Consider the following 25218-nt stretch of genomic DNA (forward strand, 5'->3'; position numbering starts at 1 on the left):
AACCATCCCCCCTCCCCCGCAGAAAAACTGTCTTCCATGAAATCTGTCCCTGGTGCCAAAAAGGTTGGGGACCGCTATTTCACAACATCCAAAGCTTTTGAATTTGTTTTGGCAAAAAATTTCTCATAATGTAGTTTTTGATTGAAGGAACATGCTGCAATTATGTTACAATTGAGATCTGTGAAAATAATTATTTTCTAATAATCAAGAAGACTTTCTTTAATTTGTCATTCTCTTGATAGTTCCCCCACTTTCCAGGTTAGCTTACATACAGATGTTATCCATGCAATGTTCTGTTCTTTCTTACTCTATTTTAACAGACAACTTATTTTAACTAAGGATGGCCTGTACTTAAGTCTTCAGTGTTAGCATACTGAATTGTCTTCTGGTTAACTCAAAATAAATAACGATCATTCATGTGATTTAAACATTACTAATTTTTAAGCATTAAAAGGACATCTAATGGGAACCAGAACACTGCACTAAGCATTCTAAGTTAAAAACACATATTCAAATCAAACAACCATCCATAACCATTCAGTTATGCACTGAATTCTTCATTGTTAAACAGCTTATGTAATAGCTCTCTTAAGAATATACAAAGTATCAATATAAAAGCTACCTAAAAGGAGCTTACAACCTAGCTGGTGAAATTAGACATATATACCTCAAACAATAATAAACAGAACGATATGTAACTGAATGGTATAGGCAAGGTAATATAATGAAAAGGGTATGAAAAACCTGAGTTCTTTTCCCTTCTCAAGCACTGAGAGACTTTGATCAGTTTCTGAGGCATCACTTTTCTCATTTGAAAAATAAAAAATGAGAAAGATGATCTCTGAGGGCCTTTTTGCATTAACATTCTCTGGTAATACACAATGTTGTGAGGGGCCCTAAATGCTGGTAGAAAGTTTTCAGAAGCAACATAACCAATTTGTTTTAGAATTACTTTCTCATTGTTTTAACTAGTTTAAAATAAATGTTATTTTAAAAATAACCATTTTACTTATAGTCTATTAATAAACTAAAAAAGAGTTTTCGATAAAATGTTATAAAGCCAAGATTAGAAGATAACCTATATTATAGATAAATATATATATATAATATATACATATTTAAAACAGAATGACTTTAAGTATATCTAAGATTCTTTTCAATAATCCAGTTAAGAAAACATACCATACTCCAAAAAAGTTAAAAATAAAAAAAACTATTTCTTGTCAGGATCCATGTTGCTTAAAGGTTTTCTTCTTTCTCTCGTTTCTTTTTCCCCCAAAATAAATCAAGGGATTATGATAAGCTGTTTTATGTGAATGATGAAAGCGTTGTAAGTAATCTTTATAAGATTAATAATCTTTATAATCTCTCATAAATACCATAAATTATTTTTCAAAGTCATCACAAAATGATGTACGGACTTGTTCTCAGATATTTCTATTTAAAAATGTATTACAGATTTTTAGCTTCAGAATTAAGTATTACTAGGCCTGTCTATATTTGTGAGTTCTAATTTTCCCTAACATATTTTTAGGGAGTTTATATAATCTTAGAGGTCTTCAGATACAGCTGTTTCTTCCCTAGAATGCAGTCTCCAAAAGATACAAGATTTTTCTCCTCTATAAGAAGAGCCACATGATCATTGCTATGCCAAACATGTATATAATTATCAGCACGTACAGACTGCCTGATAGGTCAAGATGCCTCACTCAATTGCTGGCAGCTGGTGCTGGCTGTCTAATGGGTGTCTTGCTGCTTCTCCACATGGAGAAGAAGATGCTTTTGCTTCCTCCAAGTATGGCAGTGGGTCCAAAAAGAAGCATACAAATGGAAAAGCTGAAGCTGCAGATCTTCCCCATGAGTTTTTATTGTTTGCCCTTCAAAGCTTAATTTTACTTTCTAAAGCAAAGAATTTTTTTCCCTAGTTGTGCTCCAAACTATCTTTTCTCTAAGAGGAGTGTATTACAGTGGGAACAACTCTGAGTCTTCTCAGCACAATTATATAAGTGGTTATAAGACCTCACGATTAAGTTCATATGAGAAAGTACATTTCCAAATCAATAAAACTAGTCCAATGATAGTTTTTAGAGGATTTAAAGACGAATCAAATGGTGATTTTATGTTATACTCAAGAGCAGAAGTGAACTTAACGAAGTTGACTCTCTTACCCATGTGAATACAATTATTTTAAATAACAGTTTGAATAGACGTGTGATTATTGAATCATCAGAATTTAGTTGGCAAATACTTTTTAAATAATTGCAAGGTACCAAGGGACATCTGCATTTCCGACAGCCAATGATTTCTTTTGTATTTTGTTAACGTTATTATTTGATTTCTCAGAGAAAAACATGAAAATATCAAATAAGAATGCTATATGGAACAGAGGGCCCAGTTTAATTTCACGGATAAGCCTTGAAGTAACATTTATTCCTTTAGCAGCAAAACATGAAATACAGATTCATAAGCCTTGAGTGGCAATGTTCTACAAGATTTTAAGGCAATGGGGTCCTTCTCTACAAAAGTTAACAACATTTTTCCCCCAAATAAGTGCTTTTTTCTAATTTAGAGAACAATATGATAGTTTTTATTACAAATAAAAAATAAACAAAAGTGTTTCAAAAACACACATTTCCTCAGAGAAAAAGTAATGCATTATATTGATAATAGTGCAGCATCCAAGGCAGCAGGTAAATATTTAATCTCTTCAAGCCTCAATTTATTCTCTTCAAGTGGGGGTGGTATCTCAACTTCATAAGATACGTTATAAGGATTAAATGAGATAAGGTATGAAGAAAAAAAATTTAGTACTGTGTCAAGAATATAGTGGGCACAAAATGAAAAGTAGCCCTATATTCAAATTTTAGACAGAATTTCTGGCAAGATTTACTAATTTCCCTCCATTCTGGATTATGTTTTCCTAAGAGCTTCATTAAAAATTAAATTACATGATTGTTAGTACTATACTGCACCCCACAACTTGTGTGCTCTTCCCCCCTCTGTAGTTTTTCTTTTTTTCTCATTATAAAGCTTAACTTTTACTCATGATGGAAAATAAAGAAAAACACAGAGAACAAACAAAAATTCTTCATAATTTCTTCATACAAAAACTACCACTGTTAACATGGTGATTTCTATCCTTCCAATGTTTTTCTAAGCATACATATGTAGATGCAAAAATATAAATGTACTAGAGATCATGATTTTTTACAACTTTGTAATTTCCTTTTCCCCATAATTTCCCCCAAACATAAATTTTAATAATGTTACAATAATAAATTATGCTTTTAACCATGAATTTAGGTGATGAGTACATGACAGTTCCCTCTGGGGCCGTCACAGGTGACATATTTTAAAGATATCTGTGATCTCTAATGATCTAATTATTTAAAAAATCTACTGAGTTTCTATGCCTGATTTATCACATTTATAATTAGTAAATTTACTAAACTAATCACACTATTACAATGAATTAACTAAAAGCCAAGGGTAATTTAGGGGGAAAAAAAAAGAAGATAACCTTTACAATTACAGTCATTCTGCTATAACACAATATATGTGCCCCTAAAAATTCACTGCACTGTGCAAAATCATGCAATAAAACCACAGGCTTATGGGGAAAGTGACGTTAAGGGCACAATACTAAAAAAAGTGCATCAGTTTTACACTTTAAAAAAAGAACCTAATAAAAAATAGTATCAAAGTTTCACACACATTAAATTGCTAAAAAATATATAAGCATTACAGTAAATATGGCCCATTACCTTGAAAAAGATCTGAAGATCGTTTATGGAAGTACGTGCTGGAGGGTCTACAGCTTGTGAGTTATGAAGCAGTGGAAGGAAGATGATCTGAAATTGGATGGAAAGTTGTGACACCAGATGTGGATGGACAGAGCTCAAAACACACTGGTGAACTGAGGTGGAGGGTGAATGTTTGAGCAACATGTGTGTTTAGGGTATTCCTAGGCAGTTCAGGTCAACTAGGTGTGGTTTTCTGAATTCACCTAGTATTTCTCTTGGATGAAATTGCCCATAAGCAAATGCAAAATTCACCATCATGCTCAAATTATTCCCTAATACATCAATTGGAACAAATCTGCATAAGTGTTACAGCAGAATTAACAGCATGTTGCATTATGACACTACATCAGTGAAGCACAGCTCTCATTAAGACAGAAAGAATACTAAAAAAGTTTATTATCCCTATGGACCAGATGACTCAAGACTATTTAATAAATAGATGTGAAATTGTTTTTATTTAAAAAAAAAAGTTAATTTGACAAAGTTCACAGGCAAGGTGAAGGCAATGAGAAAAACTCAAGTGTGGAAATTCTGCTTTTAATTGTCATATAGTTCATTATAAGTAATACTCTATAAATAAATATTTATCTTCCTTATATCAAAGATTTAGCCATAATAAAAAAGAAAAGTAAAAACAAAACCAGGGTTAATTCAGGCAGTTTATAATTAGATTTGCATTATTTGAAGACCAAATCCACAGAAAAAGATATCCAATTTTGTCAAGAAAAATGAGATGTTCTGATATCATTAGAGTGATAAAACAGGATATATATCACAGATAACCATCAGTTACTTTCTGTTGTATAGTTAAAGTATGTTTTTAAAAATATAATGAAAAATCACATTTGCAAATTCCAAAGTTGGAATCAAGTAAACCAGCAAAATTTCTATCACCCAAAGGTTTCTTTTTTTAATATTTATAAGAAATATAGCTAAGTTACTCATAGAAACACTAGATCAGTAGACCATTCCCTCCCATGCTAGACAGAATAAAATCCAAATTATCTTAATATTTCTTCTGCTTTTAAAGGCTCTTAGAAGACAAAACCCAAATCTATTACCTCTCTTGATTATGACTATATCCAACAACTCTCAATCAAGAAATGCAAAGGTATTCACTTATATCAGAGTTTATAGATTTATAAAGGGAAATGAAATAAAATCATCAGGGCGCATGCATGAAAACTCATGACAACTAGTAAACAAACACAAAAGCAGTTCACTTCTATTTACGAGATAGAAATGGGTGTAAAACATTGAATTTCTATATGCCTTCCTTTTATTTCTGGATATTGAGAATTTCTATCTAGGTTGAGGGAACATAAACATATAAGACAACGGTTGGAGGTGTGGTCATCATAGTTCTAAGCAAGTTAGCTTGTGTACCTGATCTCCTCATCTACGAAATGGGGTTAATAATTGTACCTACCTCATAGGGTCGTATAGTGTAAAGCCTAAAATTAAGGCTCAATATTACGTGCTGCCTAGGTATCTGATGAAATCAGGAAGACCTCAAATGGCTCAAACGCAAGTTCCTCTCCCCACTCTGCTCGTGCAGATAAGGTCCCTTGGCGAAATAACCCTTCTTATCAAAGGGACCAGGTGCAATTCCTGCTGATCTCTGAGCGGCAGGTTTCAGTTCCCTCCCCACCAGCCATGGAATTACTCAAGCAAGACAATCACAGATTCCCACAGGAACCAATAGGTACTTTCTTGATACTACAAAACCTCCCTCCCAGGGCCCCTGATTGGTCACTCCTGAGTGCAACCTCCCTATGGCCTGAGTGGCATGCGGTGTTTTCTTTCCCTGGGCTGTGGTATATGTAACTAATAAACTGTTGATCTCACCTGTCCAGTGTTGAGCGTTGTTTCTTTGGTGATCCCCATGACCCAAAGCTAGGAATCCCTTCCTCACTAATGGGGTGAATAAAAGGCTATTGAAACAGATAGTAAAAACATTATATGAGCTAATACCTGTCAAGCTCTTAAAACAGTGCCATATTATCTACTACATGTGTTTGCTATTATTAGAATTATGCAACATCAAGTTCATAAAGTTCAGTGTAACTAGTCAAAGTGCTTAATCATTATCTAACAAGTCAAAGAAAAGATTTATAGAGTAGACTGGATTTAGAAAACTATTGACTCACAGTAGTCGCTTAATTCACTATTTTGCTCAACAAATGACCCAGACAGTTAAAAATGGAAAACAAAATTAGAAAATAAAGCTACTTAAGTGAGAAACACTCATTTACAAAATAATTGGTTATAGATACTCTATAATGTGATGCTCATTTTCAAGAATTAAAATTTACATTTAAAAAATCCTTAAAAATGCAGAAAGTCATCAAGATCACATCACTCTGCCTTAAAAATAAGAACAAGTATTTGATATTTAATACTTGATTAACCTTTTTGTCGATACACTAGCATATTTGGGTGATTGAAGTTTTATTCATGACTTCATAATTGTTAAAGATAAATAATAATCTATGATTATCTATAAAAAGCCAAAAGGGTATATGTTTTCCTTTTTACCTCCCTTCATAATAATTTAGAAAAGGTCTTCCTTTCCAACCACACAGTAAGCTCTCTAAAATCTAGGTCATATTCTGTATACCTTTGTATTCTTCAAAAACCCTTGAACATAAATACCAATTAAGTAACTGTAAATTAAATTATTTCACAAATTAAGCATCTTTTCCTATCTTTAGGTCTTAATTGAAAACACCTCTAGATTAATAGATAATGTTCAAATTACAGATTTGATACACTTCTGAAAATACAATGTCTCACCTACCATACAGTATAAAAGCAAAAGAATACAATTGCAGCTATCTTTTGAATTCTAAGTTAAAGAGAAAAAACTAGTTTTCTGATTAAATATTAGTAAGTGCATAAGGTTCCTAAAGGGAAATCCTGGAATGATTGCTATGATAACATAAAGGAATATGGTATAGAAACAGCTACGATACCTTCATTCATTTTGAGATTGTATACATCTGTGACTACATATCTGAGCTCTCATTAGCCACCTACACACACATTATTATTCCCTTGGCAGTTTATCTGTAGCTTCGATGGATATCTATTAAATGCACGAACTTTTGTTTTCATCTCAAGGCATCTTCAATTTACCATCTCACTTGGATTTGCTCTCAGCACTATCCCTCACTTAATTTGTTCTACTCTATTATTTCAAAATGCTGAGAGTCTTAACATTTTTATAAAAGACATATTTATTGTTAAAACAAACAAAAGGCAATGAAGAGAAACAGATGGTAAAAATAATTTCCAGTAACCTCACCACCCAGAAACAAATACTATTTATTTTGGAGTCTCTCCTTCTGTATTATCTTTTTATTTTTTTTTAAAAAAGGAAAAACCTAATATCCTTAATAAAGGTTTTTTTTTTTCCACCCAATAACCTATTATGGACATCAGTTCACATCAACACATAGATCTACATCCTGAGAGTTGTCTAGTGCTCCACTGCATTTATGTCCCATAATTTGTTTAATCAATTCCCTTGTTAACGGTAACATCAGAGTATTAAGTATTTACTGATGATACTTTTAAGTTGAGAGATGATTCAACTGGAAATTAACCCCATACTAAGATAAGGCTTAGTCAAGGAGGAAATGAATACAGAAAAGGACAAAAGAAGATTACAAAGGATAATGTGGTCTTACTCTTTAACCTCTAATATACAGCACACTCCTGACATTTACGGAAGGCTAGGTGGCCCAACAATGAGAACTACAGGGCTTTACCTCTTAAGTGGGTGTGGATGCAAGAGGCAACAAGGGAGGCGGTTGCCAAGGAAGTCTTTTAACAGGAGAAGTAATGCACAGATCCCCAACTGTAGGAACCAGTTAGAAAAAGATGGCAGAAATTGTTAAGCTTTTATTTTTAATCTTGTCATTGTTTCCAGTGTTTCAGAGATAATTCTGTTTAACTATAATCAAGAATGGCCCAGAGCTTCCCTGGTGGCGCAGTGGATGAGAGTCCGCCTGCCGATGCAGGGGACACGGGTTCGTGCCCCGGTCCGGGAAGATCCCACATGCCGCGGAGCGGCTGTGCCCGTGAGCCAAGGCCGCTGAGCCTGCGCGTCCGGAGCCTGTGCTCCGCAACGGGAGAGGCCACAACAGTGAGAGGCCCGCGTACCGCAAAAAAAAAAAAAAAATACAGCCAGACCTAGGCAACCCTTTTTTCTCAGGGACCCAATTCTAATCTTATATCTGAGCTCCTCAAATTTTCTATTAATCTGAAGATAACAATTATCACTCATTAATTAAGGGAAGGAATTGTTGTATAGCATTTTGAAATACTCGGACAAAAAGTGCTATGTAAAGAAAGATGTTATGCTAGCTTAATCAGTCATGCAATAACTGACAGGAAATAGTCTCATACCTTAGTTTTGCTGTACTGCTATTTTAGACCATGAAAATGCCTTTTAAAATTTCCTTTTTTATAAGTCTCAAAGTCAAAAGCTGACTGCCCATTGCCATGGAGACAGTTCTATTTAAGGTACTACATTAGTCCTTTCCTCACAGAAGGAGGATAAAAAAGTGGTCAATAAAAAGGCATCGATCTCCATGGTTTAGAATTAAGTCACTAAAAATGCTTCTTGGGCAGCCAACACAGAAGGGAAATTTGGGAGTGGGTTAGGAGGGGGCAATTTAATACAGTCCATTATTTTTCCTGAGTAAGAGCAACACAGGTTAAATTTTAGTACTAAGGTAGAGACAATATGAAGAAAACTCCCATTACCTCAAAATTAGATGCAACAAAATAAAAGTACTTATATTCACTATCCTAGATGAACTGCAACTAACTGGAACTATCTTTCCTTTTCAAAGAGCAATCTTTTATCCTTTTATCTAGGGCCCATGTGTAATATACATTCCTTAAGTTTGTTTTATTTTAATTTTCAGGCTTCCTGACATCCCATTCGTAATTGAAGAGTAAGCTACCAGTTTACAGGTAAAAAAGAACACTCATAATTTATATACATATTTAATCTTATCTAAGAGACTCAAAATAATTTAAAAGGACAATGTGGCAATTCTAAATCTGTCTTTAAGACACATATATTCATTTCTCCTTCTATTTAAGAAAAAACTAAGATAATTTATTTTCCATGAAAACTTAAAACATCAATCTTCCTTGCAATAAAAGTCACCTAAGATGATAAAACCCATCAGAGTCTACCAGTGTTAGTGCTAAAACACCTATTTTTATGTAGACAAGCAATTCCAGGAGATATTTTCACTTGATTTCAGTCATAAACAAGTTTCCAAAACCCATCTCTTTTTTTCCTTAAGCTGAAGTTCAGAATCTAGCAACAATGTAATAACATTTTTCTCAAGATAAGAGCAAATTGTACCTGAAAGTCTCAAATCTGTATTTTTAAAACAGGCAAAAGAAATCTTCCTGATTCTAGAGCTGGTACTTGCCATTATTATCTCTAAAGAGTAGAGCTTTAGAATCAATTTAATTGGAAACAATTTCCTCCTTTACCATATTTCTCAAATAATTGATAACGCATACTGAACGTAAAATGGATGTGTAAATTTTGATTTGTAGAAGTATTTAGATAAGAATCCTAGACTAGTAATGTTCAATCCATAGAGTGCATCTGTATCACCTGGGGGGGCTTATTCAAATACAGATTGATGGGTCCCACCTCCAGAGTTTCCGATTCAGCGGGTCTGGGATGGGGTATAGGAATTTGCACATCTAACGAAGTCCCAGGTGATGCTGATGCTGCAAGCTCCAGGACCACACTTCAAGAACCATTGTCCTAGACCTTAAACAAACTCCTTAGATGAGAGAATTGTTATTCCTTGTTAAAAATTACTTCAATCTTTCCCAAAATGAACCATTTTAAAGAAAACAATAGCTTCAGTCCCTCGGGGAAAACAGTAAATCATAGCAATTTGGAAAGGCTATTAATTCAATCAAGACTATGTTAATTCCTAAAAAACTGCTATCTAGTGGTTGGATAACTGCTGTGAGGTTACAATGACATTCAGGAAAATAACCCCCTGACCAGCAATAAATGGCTTGTGTCGCCTGTGAATCCTTGAAAAACAAGTATCTACTATTAAACTGTGCAGAGGAACTTAGTACTTGAATGTAAAATTGTCTTAGAAATAACTGTAAATCAATTATGACAATTACATATGCTCCAGAAAATGTATATGTATCGAGTTTCTATGAGTCCCATCTAGCTTTTCCACTGACTTACATCTTCATTTTTAGAAATCCTTGATCTTGGATTGATTGATCCAAAACTGACAGCACATTATGTTTTAGTTTTCAAGTGCTCTACAGCTCTGTCAGACAGTTAATTACCCATAAACACTAAAATGCATTAAAATGACTATAAAGACAGAATAAAAGGAAATGGCCTTTTATAGTAACAGCGCACTCCTCTCCTTTTTTATGGTCATGAAATGCATACCTGTCACTAAAAAAAGTGATGGACGAGTTAGGAGTTCTAGAGGACAAATTACTTCACTTTCATGACATCAGAGTACCTTTCATGAAACACAGTGGTTTGTTAAATGCTAAAATTACTAAATGCACACTGCCACACATGTTCAAATTTTACTGGCACTCTAAAAGATTCAACACCCTGTAGCACATTGATGGCAGGAACCTGAGTTAGTTTCTTACTCAGTAAGAAATTGTTCCTTAAAAATATCTGAAGTTAAATGAACTTATCATCCAGGTATTCATTAATTATCAAATCTTTCCATTTGCCATTGTGACAAATATGTTCTCTGCAATAGCTTTGATCCAGATCATTAGTAAAGGAAGCAATAGAAAAACACATAGATGTCATGTACTTACCTTGAGAAGTTTAACATCAATTAAAAGTAAAATGTGTTCCATTAATATCTGCTGCTTAGACATTATGGAAATTTGTTTTTTTAAACCAAGTGCATCAGATTTGTGATTACTTCATAAGATAGAAGAACAAGAATGATCATCCGTATCAATACATGGGTTATGTACATTTAATTCTCCCATATATCATCATAACCATATGCAATCGTAACAAGAGTTGGTCAGTAGAACTCCCTACCAGATGTAGTTTGGAGGACACATTATTAAAATGCATAGTTACCGATCTTCATTTCAATGAAAATTCTGAGTGACTGACTAGGTTTGAATCTTGCACGTTGCACTAGCTGTGTCATTGCTCTGGGTATCATTAGATCTCAAGCATGGAAAATATCATATACTGATGCTTTTACAAATGTGGGACCTGGATAAATGGTGCCATGTTATAGTCACTGATTAAATGCTCAGTGTGAAATTTTTAAAGCTCATTTCCATAAAAAGTATTTTGAATAGCTAATGATTTTCCAGGTTTAAATTATTGATAGCCATCACTTCTACTCACCAGAAAGGGGTTTGTTTCCTTGGAATTATCCTCCCCTCACACACACCCTCCAATACCAACATTCACGTATCTCTGCATTCAGGTACTACTCTTGTCAGCTCTGGAGCATCTGTTCATTTCATTTAATGTTCTTGAGTGCCGCTATGTGAATGTTGGTTAAGGAAGGTAGATAAGGAATTAGGACTTTAATGGAATAAGACAGAGTTCAACTCTTTAAAATTATTTACTATAAAAACTACAGGGCTTCCCTGGTGGCGCAGTGGTTGAGAGTCCGCCTGCCGATGCAGGGGACACGGGTTCGTGCCCCCGAACCGGGAAGATCCCACATGCCGCGGAGCGGCTGGGCCCGTGAGCTATGGCCGCTGAGCCTGCGCGTCCGGAGCCTGTGCTCCGCAACGGGAGAGGCCACAACAGTGAGAGGCCACAGCAGTGAGAGGCCCGCGTACCGCAAAAAAACCAAAACCAACCAAACAAAAAAAAACTACGATGCTTGTTGCACTGCCAATCTGTAGTCATAGGAATGTCTATGGAGCTACTGTATATTCTCTTCATGTGAGACCTCAAAGATAGTATGAGTAACAGAGCTCTGTGATACTAACACGGGGACTCTGGCCAGCACAAAAACAGATTCTTAAGTGATAAGTTGTGCACTGTGACATATCAATCCAAACAACTCATATTAGATTTTGGAAAACTCTCGAAATGTAACTTTAATTAAAATGTTAGCCTCTGTAATACTAATGGCACTTCCACTGAACTCAAACAAGGTGTGACAATTTCAAAAGAGGTAAAAAACACTCTGTTTATAGGTGCTAAATGACCTGACAAATGTGCTTTCAAGTATATTCAGTATCTACAGATTTTTAAAGTTTTACTTTGGATCCATCCAAATTACGTGCTCTCTATCCAGGTACTAAATAGGCAGGTCATTCCAGTTAGTTGTTTTTACAAATGGTAATGTTTATTACATAGTTGGCTTTTGATTAATTTTGTACACCAATGAAAGTAGATAGAATTACATAGAAAAAACTTTTTAATAGGCCTATCAGAAAGGTCACCTAACCGAGGTCTCTGATGCAAAATGCTTTGCACTGCTTCTACACCAAGAAGTCAGCAAACTTCTGACTGCTGGCTAAATCTGGCCTGCCACCTCTTTTTCTGCTGCTTGGGAGCTAGGAATGGGTTTTATATTTTTAAATGACTGAAAAAAAATCAAAAGAATGTTTATGACATGTGAAAATTATACAAAATTACAATTTCAGGACCCCTAAATAAAACTGTATTGGAATAAAGCCGAATCCATTCTTTAATGAATTGTCTATGGCTGGTTTCACAATACAGAGGCAGAAGTGAGTAGCTGTCACAGAGACAGCTCCTTAGCCCTTACTTTGGGCCAGCAAGCCTAAAATACCTACTATCTACCCCTTTATAGAAACAGTTGCCAAACATGATCTATACTATCTGCCAGGGGAGGGGCATAATCTTGAAGATCTCTTTGTGAGATCCAGGTGTGTGTTGCAACTCATCACGTTGCTTAGGCAAGAACCCTGATGTCCTCACTTGGGGTTCTTTCTGCGTCTAACAGGCAGGGGCACTTCATGTCTGTTGAGTGAATAAATGAATGAAAGATATTCACAAAGTTTGTGAGTGGTTTATAAATGTTTACAGCCTTTACATTTCTTGCCTGCTTAAGAATATGAAAGCCATTAAAGGGTGATAGCATTGAGACACAGAATGAGTGTAAAATGGCAATCCATATATTTTTACCAAAAAAGGAAAATTGTTTCTACAATCCTATTTACCAAAATATATATTTCCCCTCATTTTTAAGGGCACTAAATGTTAAATAGGTCTCTAGCATAGTCAAAAGAATACTTATAAGTTCATGTTAATCTTGGGTGCTCAATAATCAACATACTTTGTGTAAAGAATATTAGAACCTAGACCTTGTAGTCATTTTAATAGTTGTACAATATAAAACAATTGATATTTCACAAGATTATTAACTATATGTCATACTTAAAAAAATAAAACTATAACACAAATAGGATTCCACACTCCATCTGAGAATTCATTAATTTCAAGTAATATATTATACAAAAAAGCTTTGATAAAAGAATTTGAGCATCACTTGGGGTTTAGTGCTAAGGTACCTTTAGCTTAGATGATTTTTGTTTTGTTTTAATTCTTTTTGAGTGGAGTAAACTTGCTGGGCTAATTTGTTTTCTTTATTAATTTATATCAAAAGAATTAAGATACACATGTTAAATTCCTAATTTCAAATAAAAAGGAAACTTGCTGGGGAGTTAAAATTGATTATTTTTTTCATTTATATTACCTTAAAGACAACAATGGGTAGTAGAAACAGCTTAAAATGCACCATTCTGGACTAGAGTCTTACTGAGCACAAAGTGAACAAAGATAGGTCAGCTTGATACTGGCCCTTGGTTATCTCAACATCCTGATTATCATCCAATTTTTATCCCTTCCATCAACTCCTGCTTGAATATTGGATGATACTGCAGTCTTCCTATTAGACACAACAACCAATCACCAAACATATTCTCAGAGTGAACATATTAAAAAATATTTTTTGTCAAAATCATTACCCTTCTTAGTGTTAAGCATACAAGTTAGGAAAGACAGCTCCAGTGAAGCAGTTACTTACGATTTCACAATGTATCTTCCCCTGGAAACAATCTTATACCTAGTAGTTAGGTTTCCAGCCTAATCAGTAAATGGCTATTAAGAATACTAGTTACATTAATAGTACTACAGAACCTAACTAGATATCTTAACTGTGTTTCTATAGAAAACTCTCAAGAGTTCCAATTAACAAATAGCAAAACCACGTCTTCCCACAAATCTCTCTCCCTTTGTAAGACAAAAAACTCTTCTGTAGACACAGTATTGTAGGAGTGTTGGCAGGGGAAGGCCAGTGGAAGGATGAAGTCCCAGGGTTTCCTCGTTTTCTTTCATTATCATTGTTGCCGTAACACAGGAAGCCAAAATGAATAGTGGAGGGACTTCCCTGGCGGCACAGTGGTTAAGAATCTGACTGCCAATGCAGGGGACACGGGTTCGATCCCTGGTCCAGAAAGATCCCACATGCCGCGGAGCAACTAAGCCCGTGCGCCACAACTACTGAGCCTGCGCTCTAGAGCCCGTGAGCCACAACTACTGAGCCCATGTGCCGCAACTACTGAAGCCCACATGCCTAGAGCTCATGCTCTGCAACAAGAGAAGCTGCTGCTGAGAAGCCGCACACCTCAACGAAGAGTAGCCCCCACTCACCGCAACTAGAGAACGCCCGCACACAGTGACGAAGACCCAACGCAGCCAAAAATAAAAATTAATTAATTAAATAAAATGAATAGTGGAAATAATCATTCATGCTACTTCTTATCTTCATAAATTAACTCTTTGTTACTGCAAAAAAAAATTTACCAAAATGTGAGAATGTTTTCTAGAGGTCCTCTTTATGAGACACAATACGTAAAATGTTTCTAGACAGTGTCGTTGGTCACAGGCATTATAGCACTATTGAATGAATCAATGTTATTGAACTAATGTATGGCTGGCTGGCAAAAGGAGTCGGTCAAAGTTTGCTGGGAAATTAGGAAAAATATATCCTGGGATAAGAATGATCACAAAATTAACAATAGATTTACATAGATAAAACAATAGATTTACATAGATAAAACAATGAACTAGATAGGTCAAAACTGTTCAATGAGAACTTCAATTTGCTTCTCATTGATTTATAAAGAGAAAAAATTACATTTTTCATGTAAAATTAAAGTAGTAGAAAATATCTGAACTTGAAATCACTCTTATTAATCTAAAGTAATCAGGTCCTATTGTTTCATTAATTTTACGTTTTCTGAATCTTGTACATAAAGAAAACATGTGGAGTACAAGGGAATGCAGTGTTTATAGCTGTATAAAGAGCCAGGCTTTGGAGTTAGACTGGTTTTAAATCCTGAGTCTGTCACTTATTGGTACTATGATTTTAAGCAAGTAACTAAGGCTCTCTGAGCTCTAGTTTCTTCATCCATAAAGTGTGAATAATAATTCTTTATAGGTTTGTTGTGATGATTAAATATAATAATACACATGTAGAGCCTGAATACTTAGCACAGTCCATGGCACATAGGTGGTATTCAATAGAAGCTACTATTGTTATTGACATTATAAAATGCATTTCAAAACTAAGAGTTACAGTCTCAGATAATGACCATAATCTTCCACAAAATCCAGTTTTAGTTACCTGTGAGGTAAATTTGACCTTTCTAATTCTGCATATATCTAAACAAAAAGAAAGATTTCATTTCTTCAACTGCCTAGTTCCATCTTTGCAATATAGGAAGATGTAAAAATAAAATATACATCTAGAAATGAGAACATATACCTGCAGTACCAGTAGCTATTAATTAGTAGAGAAAGTAAGTCTTACTCAAATCTATACTTTAAAAAATCTCTGGTACAAGAAATAACATGGCCCTGGTCAGCCAGTTTTACACTTGATCATACTTACGCATATGCTATGTTCAATACGTTCTTTGTGAAACATAGGTAAAATGGCTGTCATTCCTTATTAGCTTTGAGCAGCAAAATGCAACCCACCACTGAATAACCCATAATATTCATGTGTCCCTTAGCGCGGCAGTCAGTATTCTGGCCCATAGACCAATAAATAACTTCTGGGAGGATCTAAAAAGTAAAGGCTAGCTAAGAGGTAGTCCAGGCCTATGAAGAATTCTCTGGTTAACAGTTACCAAGGGTGATCTCCTTGGTGGCCAAGGAGATCAAAGTAAAAGACTTGGGGGAGGTAGAAGAGGGAAAGGCTTAGCCAGAATTCTCTGGTGAAACAAACCTCAGGAGGAGACCTGCAGAGAAATTGAGGTTTAAAGGTTACTCCTTTAAAGTAGCCTTCCCTTAGAGAAGTCTAGCAGATTCCAGGAGATGAAGCATGTGTACCTATCAAAGCAATGGCCATTTTACATTTCTGAGAGAGACCAACTGCTAAGGCCAGTGTCCTGATCCTCTTAGTGAACTAACATTCTTGCTGCCTATCAGAACTCCCTCAAAAAAGTGGTATGATATTTAATCGAAACATTCTCATGGTCATAAAGATGAAAAAATAATTTTTGTTATTAAACTTCTCAAAGTGTTCAGATAAATCTTATCAATAAAGAGGACAAAATATGGCTATAAAGAACAGACAAATCTTGGAAAGTGAGAAAAGAGTTGTCATTTTCTTAGCGAGATTATACTGTATTCAATATAAATGTACTGCCAATATTTGCTAAAAATAAACTTTCCATTAACCTGATCCCAAATAAGAGGCAACCTAGTAGGGGAAAGATATATATAAATTTTAATTATAATTCAACATGCAAAGTGCAATAAATGCAGTATACTTGACTAGCATGGCAGTCCAGAAGACAGAAGAAAAAAACGTTTGAAGATTAGGAAAGACTTTTTAGAGATGTCACAGTTGTTAAGAAAAAGTTTGAACAATAGAAATTCTACATGTGAACTGTAGGTTTAGATGGTATAGGACAGATATTTTCAAATAGTTTATACATCTACTCATACATTTAACGTAACTGTTAACACAATACATGACTAAATGTTTTGGCTTGGCAACGTATGTACTGTGTATTGTGAATTCCACCTCCTCCCTCTATCCCCACGCCTACCACAGTGATGTCTAATGGACAGGTCAGCTACTGGTAGTCATTCGTAGGTCTCAGATGTAATCAGATAGATCCTTATGCCCATGCCTTCAACACCACACTGAATTACAGGTAGTTGTTGGCTGCCATAGCTTTGTGTACAGGGTAACCCCCCCTCTCCCAACCCCCCCCCCCACACACACACACATAAAGTGGAAAATGCCCTATACCTTAGAGGGCTGCAATATTTAGGGATTTCCACATTCAGAGCTGTCCTATCTCCTGTCTACAGTAGTGGTTTTCTTGTTCTTTACTGAAACAATCTAGTTATCAGTAGTCTACATTGATACTCCTCTTTCTTCTGATTCTTGTCCCTTCTTCTGTTGCTTCTCCCACACTTCTCAGCTTTCAAGAAAAAAAGGCTAACTTTGCTACTCAGGGCCTTTCTTTCCTTTTCAGCCAAGAACCAACCAATTAGAGCACAATGGACATAATCTTTGGATCTGACCATTCTTTAGTTGTTGCATAGTAAGTACTAAGGAGAGCATTCCTTTAGAGCCAAAGAGCTTTGTTTTTGTCCATCCCCGGTTTCTACCAGGTAAAGGGATGCTCACAAAACTTACAGAAAGATATCTCTAGCTAGTCTAAGTCTTACTACAGCTCTTACTCCACTTATTGGGTTACATCCCAATGAATCCATCATAAATCAAAAATATCCTAGGTCAAAAATGCATTTAATACACCTAGCCTACCTTAAATGTGCTCAGGACAATTACATTAGCCTACAGTTGGGCAAAATCAACTAACACAAAGCCTATTTTAAAATAAAGTGTTGAATACATCATGGAACTTATTGTATACTGTACTGAAGGTGAAAAACAGAATGATTGTATGTGTCTGGAATGGTTGTAAGTGAATTGGCTATTTACCTTCATGATCACATGGCAGACCGGGAGCTCCACTTGCTACTGCTGCCCAGCATCACAAGAGAGCATCATAAAGCATATCACTGGCCCAGGAAAAGATCAAAATTCAAAATTCAAAGATACAGTTTCTACTGAAAACCTATCACCTTTGCACCACCATAAAGTCAAAAAATTGTAAGTCAAACCTTCCTCAATCAAGGACCATCTGTACTGTGGTACTAGAGAAGCTTCTGAGATGTCACTGAAAGGTGCTAGGCAGCATCTGCAAGTGATCCCCACATAGAACAGAGATGACTGGTTTGGGTTTATCTACATTTTCTGCCAGTGATATTAGCCTTTTATTTCCCCCATAGATACTCTAAAGAATTACACGTATATGCAACATACACTGCTGTCAGGATCTCTGGCTCAGCAGTTCTCAAAAGTTTTGGTCTTGGAACTCCAAAGAGGACCTCCTCTTGAGGTCCCCAAAGAGCCTCTCTTTATGTGTGCGTTATAACTGTCAATATTTACTATTGGATTTAGTGTAGAAGTTAAAACAGAAATTTTTGAATGTCTATTAATTCATTTAAAATAATAACAAATCCACTACATGTTATCATGGCACATGGTTTTTATAAAAATAATTTTATTTTCAAAACAAAAGAAATGGAAGAGATTTACATTTTTGTAAATCTCTTCAATGTCTGTTCAATGTAAGACAGCTGGATTTCATATCTGCTTCTGTATTCAATCTGTCGTGATAGGTTTTGATTGAAGGTATGGAAGGAAAATCTGGCCTCACACAGATATTTAGTTGGACAATGCAAGAGATAATTGTGAATATCCTGCTTTGATACTACACCAAAACTTGACAAGTAGAGCTTCTGAAAGGTGAGTCACAATGTGGAATCTGAAGCCCAATCAGTAAACTTCACTTTCTATATTATATTAAAATTCATTTGTCTATGTTGTATTTTGAATGGATTTTTTACCCATGCATGATTTTGATAAACAGTTTCTCAAAAATGAGTCAAGTGATCCTGAAAATTCAAGGAAAACAACTGACAATATTCATTGGCAGTGGTAAAAAGAATGGTCAGATGGCAAAGATTATGTCCATTGTGCTCTAATTGGTTGGTTCTGAGCTGAGAAGGCAAGCAAGGTCCTGAGTAGCAATGTCTTCATGCATTGGTCATTTAAAAGATACTGGCTCACTGAGTCATGCAGATCTTCCAAACGTTGACACATTTTGTAATATAATATACTATAAAAAAAAATCACACCCATTAATCACCCTTGCTTTCAAAAGGAGAACCTTTAAGAACTGGGAAGCTTTCAGGCTAATGGTGACCGATATACATTTTCCAAAATTCGAATTATTCCTTGAAAGCTTGAATTTTATCACTGGCAATAAATATTGTCAGTGTTTTTCCTTAAATTTTCAGAGTCACATTACTCAATCTTAAGAAAATTGTTATCAAATACCCAAGTATGACAAACCAAAGTTTGCCTAACAGGTGTTCTTTTAAGTAAAAATGGGCTTCATTTTAAAAGTGGCTAGTTTAGCTTGCAACTAAAACAACTGCACAGATTCTTTCCCTAGAGACAACCAGATTGCTGTGCAGTAGAAGTACATAGTATACTTCTCATCACTCAAGGGTCAGGATTTAACAAAATTTAACAGTGATTATTGTTTGGTGCCACTACCTTGAGTTACACTAAGGGGCCAGCACATTTTTACCTCCACTGCTTTTGCACAGTGAAAAAAGAAATAAAGTCTTGTATGATCATGAAAATAGTTTTGACCTCCCAGGCCTGCTGAAATGATCTTGGATACTCCCAGGGTCTGAAGATCATATTTGAGAACTGTGCTTTACCTCGTTAAAGAATTAACCAAACTACTGTTAAAGAGATAATAAAAATAGCCAGCTAACTCTTCTCTTTCCCCTCCAGTTGATCTGCAATAATGTGTCAAAGGGTGGCTAAAAGTCACATTTCCAACTAAAGTTACCTGGAGAGTTTTAGGTACCTATAGGCATTCCACAGATGCTGAAGCTGGGGGATGGGGGGGATGGATATTCCCTGATGGCCTCAGTACTACAGGGGACAATTCGAATGTAGTTTTTAGCTTATTACAGAGGTGTTATTAAAAATTAAATGGACTTCATACGAGTTGTATGACAGAGTCCATGCCTTTTAAATTTTCTCAGTTTATGAGAATCAACTGATAATGTGAAAGCACTGTAAAAATTGTGAAGGTCTACCCAAACATAAGTTATAACCCAGTCCCTTCAAAGGGGAAAAAGAGGATGAAGAAATTGGGAGAAAAAGATTGAGACATGTTTTTACTTCCAGGCTCTTCTCCTAAATTAAAATAATTAAACATTCTTTGCTTTACCCTAGATTTGCCCCAACTTCTATTAAGCACAATCATCCTTAACTCTTAGTCTTTTCAAACTTAATACCAATATCCCTCATCTGCTGAGGAGTCCAAAAGGCAATTTTATTTTATTTAATTATTTGAAACATCAAAATCAATGCATTGGATTACTATTTAAGGAGAGGGAGGGGTAGAATATGCAAATAAAAATCAGTATGTTGATCACTCTAATTAAAAGCATAATATCTTTACCTCTCACTTACAGGCAATAATTAGACAAGACAGAAAAGTGAAGACTAACCAAATTACTCCGTATGTATTGAAATATATTGCCACAACACACAAAAGACCTATTCTAGGAATAGGGAAAATACCTAGACTTGTCTTTCTTATATTTGTAGTTGTACTTTATGGCTTACAAAGTACTTTAACACAGATTACCTCTCTCCAGCTATGCAGCAACCTGCAAGGCAAGTAGAAATGATGTACATTTTACAGAGAAAACTAGGCTGCAAGAAGTTAACTAACTTGCCCAAAATTCAAACACCTATCAAAGACCTAATGATGAGCATATCTTGTGACTCCCAGTATCACTACATTTGCAGTTATATTTTAGCAGTTTATTTATTTGGTGGTGGGGAGGTTATAGAAGCAGTAGAATCCCTTTACAAATGAAACCTTACATTGAATCTGAACTATGAAACACATAAATACACAAAAGCGTTTTTATAAGTGTTTTAGTTATAAATGAACAATTACTGATAAGTTTTTCTCACAAGTGAAAATTGAACATGAGTAGATATGCACAGGAAGGAAGTTTTTTTAAAGGCCAGTGCCTTCATAATCAATGACAATCTTTCTGATCAATGTCTTATTAACAAAAATGTTCAAGTATATGTACAAAGGGAGCAGAATAAATTTTAATTCAAGGCCGGCACAAGAATAGTCTCGTAACAAAAGATTTTTGGGTGGTTGTATTTTTAAATTGTAATTTTAAAAAGTACTTAAAATTTAATCCAACTCAAGTATTTTTGAACACTGAAGCATCTTAGGGCTCCGTAAAAAGCAGTTTGAAAACCACTGCATAATGGCTTGCTGTCATAAATTCACTGCTTGGTCTCTGTCTAGTTCATTTTCAGATAAAACCAAATAAAAAACTACTTTTGACAATCAAAAATATGTACATAAGAAACCTGATTAACCAAAGAAAAATACAGCTACTCATCCACAGTCAAAGCAATACGATTCTTTTGGTTGAACCATATAAAACTGCTATTAACTGACAATTTTGACTATAAAAATGAGGTTCATATGGCTTAAACTAATACTTCCCATTTTATTTTCCCAGTCTCTTCACTCATCAAAAAGTTGTCAAAATAAGTGATCATATAAGCAAAGGGGAAAAAGTGCAATATCCAACAAAGATAAATCACTGGAACTACCTAAACATATTAAGAATTATAAAGTGGTAAATCCTCTAACTTAAAGTGCAGAGTTTTATTCACTTCAGTAGCACTAACTGCTCAATACTCAAAATACATTGTAATATGCACCCTTTTATTTATTGGAAGATGAGTGGACTGAGAGTTACCTACCTTTCTTAATGCAGTTTGGCACTCCACTTTGAAATTTATCTAGTTGTCAGTGGAATTTCTTCAAGTAAAATGTATTACACTTCACAACTCATTAACTTTTCCAAAGTAAATAGAAACATTTCCTCTTTTATTAAAACCTTTATTGAATTATTTTTGATAACAGAGCAAGTTAGAATAAGTAGGAGTTATAGATTTGAGGAGAGTTTTGTTTGTTCATTTCTTTCCCTATGTGGTTTACCTCTCCATTCTTTTTACTGACCTAAGATTACCAAATTAGGTATATTTAATACGTAAAAAAGTCTCTTTTTTTTTGGTAGACACTGAATCAAAATTATGAAGGTACTTCTAAGAATAAATGTAATTCTCATACAATATACAATTAAATTTTCAGATGTTGGGTTGAACCAAATTATTTTCTTTGAAGGTGAATCCAGTTCTTTTTGAAGTTCCCCCCCAATTCAATACATTGCAACAAATTAAGCCATTTAGAGAAAAAGGTGTCATGCCACATAAATAAAGGTAACTCTTCCTCCATCATTAATTAGGATTATAACAGCAAAGAGTAATTCACACTGGATGTGCATGATTTTCATTCTTCCATCATGAACTACACTGAACTAAAATTCAAAATGCTGTGACTCACACGGTTATTACTGAACACTTTATTAAGTGGAAAACACAAGATAAATCCAGAGAATCCCATTTTGAGCGTTATAGATGAATTTTGCTTAGAGTTATATACTTTCTATCAAAAAGAAAACCATTTCTTTATTAGAAAACTCTTACATGCTATTTTTAGAATGATGAAGAACTTAAAATGCTAAACACTTGATATCTTTTAAGAGCACTTAAGGCACTCTTAAAAAGCTACAAATGCCTGCCAAGTCATGCCATAACTGGCTCAAACAATCCCATTTCCATCTAAAGTTATTTCATGCTACTGCATGAATCAATATTAAATACCTTGGAGTTACTGAAAACTGGGAATTAGCAGAGGTGTGCATAGCAATTATAAGATATGAAAATGGTGACTATCCATTTTCCATATACTACCTCTGTCTTTTAATAATAGCTAGAAATGAGGATGTTCCTTCTAGGTAAATAGAAATAGTTTCTTAAAAGCTAAGAGAAAGATATAAAGATGTCTTGAAAGCTAGCAAAGGGTCATGGATCCACAGCCATGGTTCTCTCAAAAGAAAAATAGATTTTGAAACTTAATACTACCTCCAAAAATTTAATTAGTCCACCAAATTGCCAGAGCCATTAAAAAAAATCCAAGTCAATACAGCTCATTTTCCCCTTATTCAGTTAAAAAAAAAAATTAGCTGTTTTTTTTTAAACCAGGCTTTAGTTTAATCAAACATGTCTCAACAACACTTTTTTTTTTCATGTTAAAGACATAACATCACTTTTAAAGTTGGAAAATCATCATCATCATCATTTTTTAAAAAGCTAAGTTCAGATGCCATCTGGCCCAGAAGTGAAAGAGTTAACATTCAACTAAGCTGCTCTGCGCTTCTGATCCATTACATTTCTCACGAGCTGCCCTACAATGAGCTGAGCAAGTATCAACTGTAATTTGATCCCCGAGTTTATGGAAAAAAATAACTGCACATACTCAACATGCACATTTAATAAAAATCTGTTTCAAGAAAAACATATCCGATAAACACAATTTAAGGCATATTTCACTGTTTGATTAACTTCAAATATGCAACCCCTTTGCTTTCTTCGTGCTCTCAAATAAAATGGGGGGGGGCGGGGGGGGGAAGCAGCAGCCCTACTGCAGGGAAAAGAGGCTTGAAAAACAACTTTGATTGGCACTTGGCCTGACCCACAGAGGAAGAAAAACAGTTTTTGGACAAAGAGCGCAAATATTTGAGCTTGCTTACTTACATGCTTTCTTTCTTTCTTTCTTTCTTTTTTTAATATATAAAGAACAATCCCAATTGAACTGTATTTAGAGAAATTGACTAAAAACGGTGCAGTATTCATCTTAGTCTTTCAGTCCCGACGCATTTGCACAGCTCAGCAATTTTAATTCATTTGTACTGGACAAACAGAAGCACCTCAACTACTGTTTCCACTTAATGAAATGTAAAAATAGAGTCTCGAGAAGAATAAACTGATTATAATATTACCCAGTGGCGGCTGTTAAAGTCTGATTAAAAGCTTTTCTCGGTCTAAAACGACATCTTTTCACAGCCCCCTCACCCCACCCCCCTTAACGGAGCGACTAAGCCAAGTAAGCTAAACAATACTGGAGTAAACTTTCTATCAGTCACTCTGGGAAGCAATAAGCTGATTGTGCGTCTGATTTTTCTGGAGCAACACCGGGGGGCTGAGGATGAGTAAGTGCTAAAAAGGGATAACTCACGTCCACCTCAGTCTCCACCTCCCCCAACCCCAGCTTGAGAAACTGTAACGTCGAATAGCATTTCCCATGGGCATAAAGTTCAAGCTGCTTTACCAGTTCCTTTCAGGATCGAACTGCAGCCACAAGACGACCATCCAAAGAATGTAAAAAGGGAGTGTTCGGGGAAAGCGTGCAAGGAAGGCAGAAGCAACCGAATAAACAAAAACAACACCCGCAAGAGTTAGGCACAGCAAAGAGGGAGCCAGGTTCCTCTGGACCAGACCAAGCAGTTCTGATTTCACACCGACCTCCATCAAGAGCACTGGGAGAAGGATCGAACAGGTCCGTCCCTCCCTCCGCCCTGGGAGCAGGCCGGGGGTGGCAAGGTAAGGAGGTGAACGGAGGAACAGACCACAGGTCCCCCCGCCCCCCCCGCGGCCCCAAATCCCCAACCCCTGGGGACTAGCGTCTGTCCCGGCAGACATCAAAAGCAGCAGCAGGCTAAACCCTCCACTCTCAACCCATGCCCCCTTTTTGGGTCTCGGCGTAGGGAAGGTGCCCCGGGATCCCTTTGAGCCTTGCTCCAAGAGTGCGCCCCGGGGCCGAGCAGCCCGAGCCGCAGCCGGCAGGAAGCGCCCTTTTCGGGCCGGACCCCAGGCCGAGCCCGTACCTTCCGCAGTACTTTCCGGCAGTTGGTACAGAGCAGGTAGTTGGCGGCGGCCGACGGGCTGCTGCTGCCCCGGTTCATCGTGGCTGCGGGCACCGAGGGCGAGGGCGAGGGCGGGCGGCGGGCTGGGGCCGGGCTGTCACTGCGGCCGCCCGCGCAGCTGAGGGGCCGGACCGTCCCCCAGCCGCCGGCCGCGCTTCAGCCTCAGCGTCCTCCGGGCGGGATGTCGGGATGGGAGGCGACGCCCCGAGAGCGAACGGCTGCCCGAAGCGACCACCGCGGCGGCTACCGAAGCGACGGCGGAGACGGTGGCGGCTGCTCCTCACCGGCCCGTTGTTCCACCCGCCCCCATCCTCCAGACCCCCGCCCCCGCCAGGCTAGGACGAGCAGCCGCCACCGCCGCGCTGCTGC

The 25218-nt window shown here is 36.3% G+C and overlaps 1 protein-coding gene and 1 long non-coding RNA gene across 4 annotated transcripts in view; one reads left to right on the top strand and one right to left on the bottom strand.

Moving 5' to 3' along the window:
* SESN3 (sestrin 3) overlaps positions 1 to 25155 on the bottom strand; it is a 74005-nt gene extending 48850 nt beyond the window's left edge. The window contains exon 1 of one of the 2 annotated variants that reach the window (XM_027087816.1): positions 24811 to 25155. In XM_027087816.1, the coding sequence (XP_026943617.1) occupies positions 24811 to 24888 (78 nt within the window). In that variant the 5' untranslated portion in view covers positions 24889 to 25155. The remainder of the gene's footprint in view (positions 1 to 24810) is intronic. The other variant, XM_027087817.1, reaches the window with a different exon arrangement.
* LOC113610035 (uncharacterized) overlaps positions 24343 to 25218 on the top strand; it is a 19764-nt gene continuing 18888 nt past the window's right edge. For both annotated transcript variants that reach the window (XR_003428910.1, XR_003428912.1), the window contains exon 1: positions 24343 to 24526. This is a non-coding gene — a long non-coding RNA (uncharacterized LOC113610035). The remainder of the gene's footprint in view (positions 24527 to 25218) is intronic.

This window comes from Aethalodelphis obliquidens, unplaced genomic scaffold (genome assembly GCF_003676395.1).
Source record: "Aethalodelphis obliquidens isolate GAN/ISIS:26980383/991018 unplaced genomic scaffold, ASM367639v1 scaffold60, whole genome shotgun sequence".
Classification (NCBI taxonomy): Eukaryota; Metazoa; Chordata; class Mammalia; order Artiodactyla; family Delphinidae; genus Aethalodelphis; species Aethalodelphis obliquidens.